The sequence below is a fragment of the Raphanus sativus genome, unplaced genomic scaffold (genome assembly GCF_000801105.2).
Source record: "Raphanus sativus cultivar WK10039 unplaced genomic scaffold, ASM80110v3 Scaffold2505, whole genome shotgun sequence".
NCBI lineage: Eukaryota > Viridiplantae > Streptophyta > Magnoliopsida > Brassicales > Brassicaceae > Raphanus > Raphanus sativus.
The window spans coordinates 1-2,132 of NW_026617813.1; the positions used below are offsets into that span (position 1 = coordinate 1).

Below are 2,132 nucleotides of genomic sequence, written 5' to 3' on the forward strand. Positions count from 1 at the left end.
GTCACCGATACATACAAACCTATCATTAAAAATTCCAATATTTCGGATTAATTCAAGATTCAATACTCGGTGGTTATCGTTGTCAGTCGAATTAAAAATAGTATGATTTTCTCTTAAATGTTCTACTAAAAGTAACTAAAAAAAGTTATCTTTACGTATCATTAGTAGTAGTTATCGTAATGGACCAAAAAGTCATAATTGTTAATTTTGGGGTTTTGTGAAAAAGAGAGGAATGCTTGTTACCTACTCTTATTAACTTCTCTGCCTCTCTCTTCTCTACAACAGTCTCTTCAAGCAAACTGGGGGACATAGCAGCTTAAAAGTCTTCTCAAGTTTTCTTTTGTTCTGTTCTTTGCTACTTTAGAAAATGCAGAAGCACAAATGCAAGCTCTGTTCCAAGAGTTTCTGTAATGGCAGAGCACTTGGTGGTCACATGAAGTCCCACTTGGTCTCATCACACACTCCCACTCGGAAGAAACTCGGTGACTCGGTTCATTCTCCTTCCTCTTCCTCCTCAGACGGTAAAACTCTGGTCTACGGGCTGCGAGAGAACCCGAGGAAGAGTTCTCGGGTCTTTAACCCGGATCCTGAGTCTTCCACCGTTTACAACAGCGAGACCGAGACCGAACCCGAGTCTGTAGACCCGGTTCGGAGACGGAGCAGAGCAGAGGTTTCCAAGAAGAAAAGGAGTAAGAAGAGAGTGTCCGTAAAGAAGCAGAAGACGAGTCATGTTAACTCGAGCGAGTCTCAGGAACCGGCGAGTTCTGTCTCCGACGGTTCTCCGGAACAGGAGTTAGCCATGTGTTTGATGATGCTATCTAGAGATACAAGGGAACTGAAGAAACATGTTTTTGCAGCGGAAGAGACTAAGCCGGAAAAGATACATTTCCCGGAGCTCCGCCGCTGTGTGATAGATCTGAATCTTCCTCCGCCGCAAGAAAGCGATATTATTGTCACCGTAGTTTCAGCCATATAATAATAACAAGTTGATGTTTCGGAGGTTATTGGATATCATCAAAGCATCTTCTTGATTTGGTTTTCTTCAAGATCGTTTATTCTTTTAAATTAGAAAACGTTTAGTGGTTTTGGAATCTTCGGACGATCTTTACCAAGCAATGTACTTTTGATGTAAGACACAACTGAAAACTTAAGAAACAAGTTCTGTTTCTTGATTTCTTCTTCAAAGTCATGGATGATAAATATATTGTTTGTTGGATCTTTGTTATGTCGTTTTGATATTTTGAAATTCTTGATATGATTCTTTTGCATGAGGTTTTCGATCTTGGATCTTTGATTTATTAATGTGTGTTTGAAGAAACTATTTAATTTAGCTGCGTATTTTTTATGACACAAGTGTATGCTAGGCTGCTAGCTTTTAAAAATAATGTGATATTATTCTTGTCACGTATATCATTGGGTGTGTTGGAATAACTATGACAATGTGGTAAATACTTAACATCCAAGATATCAGATCATGGACATTCAAATATCTTCTTAATAAGTGAGATATTTAAACCCAAAAATCAACTGAGATATTTCATCATCTCTGGATCATAAAAACATAATTTCTTAAATACGGAGTCTACGTTCATCTTATGAATTGCTACTTTTTACTATTTTAACCAACAACAAAATCTGTCTAACCGACAAAAAACTTAATACTTTATCTCTGAATCATAGATTACATAAAATTTTGAAATATCAGTCTACATTCACCTTATGGGTTACTACATTGTACTAGTATTTTTCTAATAAATATGTATTAAAAAAAATATATTCTATGTTTCATAATGGCTGCAACTCATGGATGGTTTTTAGTAGGATAAATTGATCTGAAACGAGTTATTCCCTATAATTCTATAAAATGTTTACCAGTTTACCATGACTTTTTATAAATAGTTTCACCATATTCCATTTTCTAAATGAAAATAAAAATAAAACTCTTACAAAATTTATCATTAAAAATAAAAAAATTATCATTTTGTTCCACATCCTAATTTATAAAGCTAATCAAAGATTGAACTAATATTCCATTAATTATTTTTTTTATCATCATACCATTCATTATTCTATTTTCCTTCCATAAATAATTACATTTTATTTATCATATTAGTTTCACAAATAATCAGTTA

General features: G+C 34.2%; 1 protein-coding gene across 1 annotated transcript; it reads left to right on the top strand.

The window, feature by feature from the left end:
* Window positions 1-246: 246 nt before the first annotated feature.
* Window positions 247-1,268, top strand: LOC130505687 (zinc finger protein ZAT9-like). Its single transcript, XM_057000291.1, has one exon. It carries the CDS (start codon window positions 368-370, stop codon window positions 974-976), a length of 609 nt encoding a protein of 202 aa, XP_056856271.1. The 5' UTR covers window positions 247-367; the 3' UTR covers window positions 977-1,268.
* The last annotated feature ends 864 nt before the right edge of the window (window positions 1,269-2,132 follow it).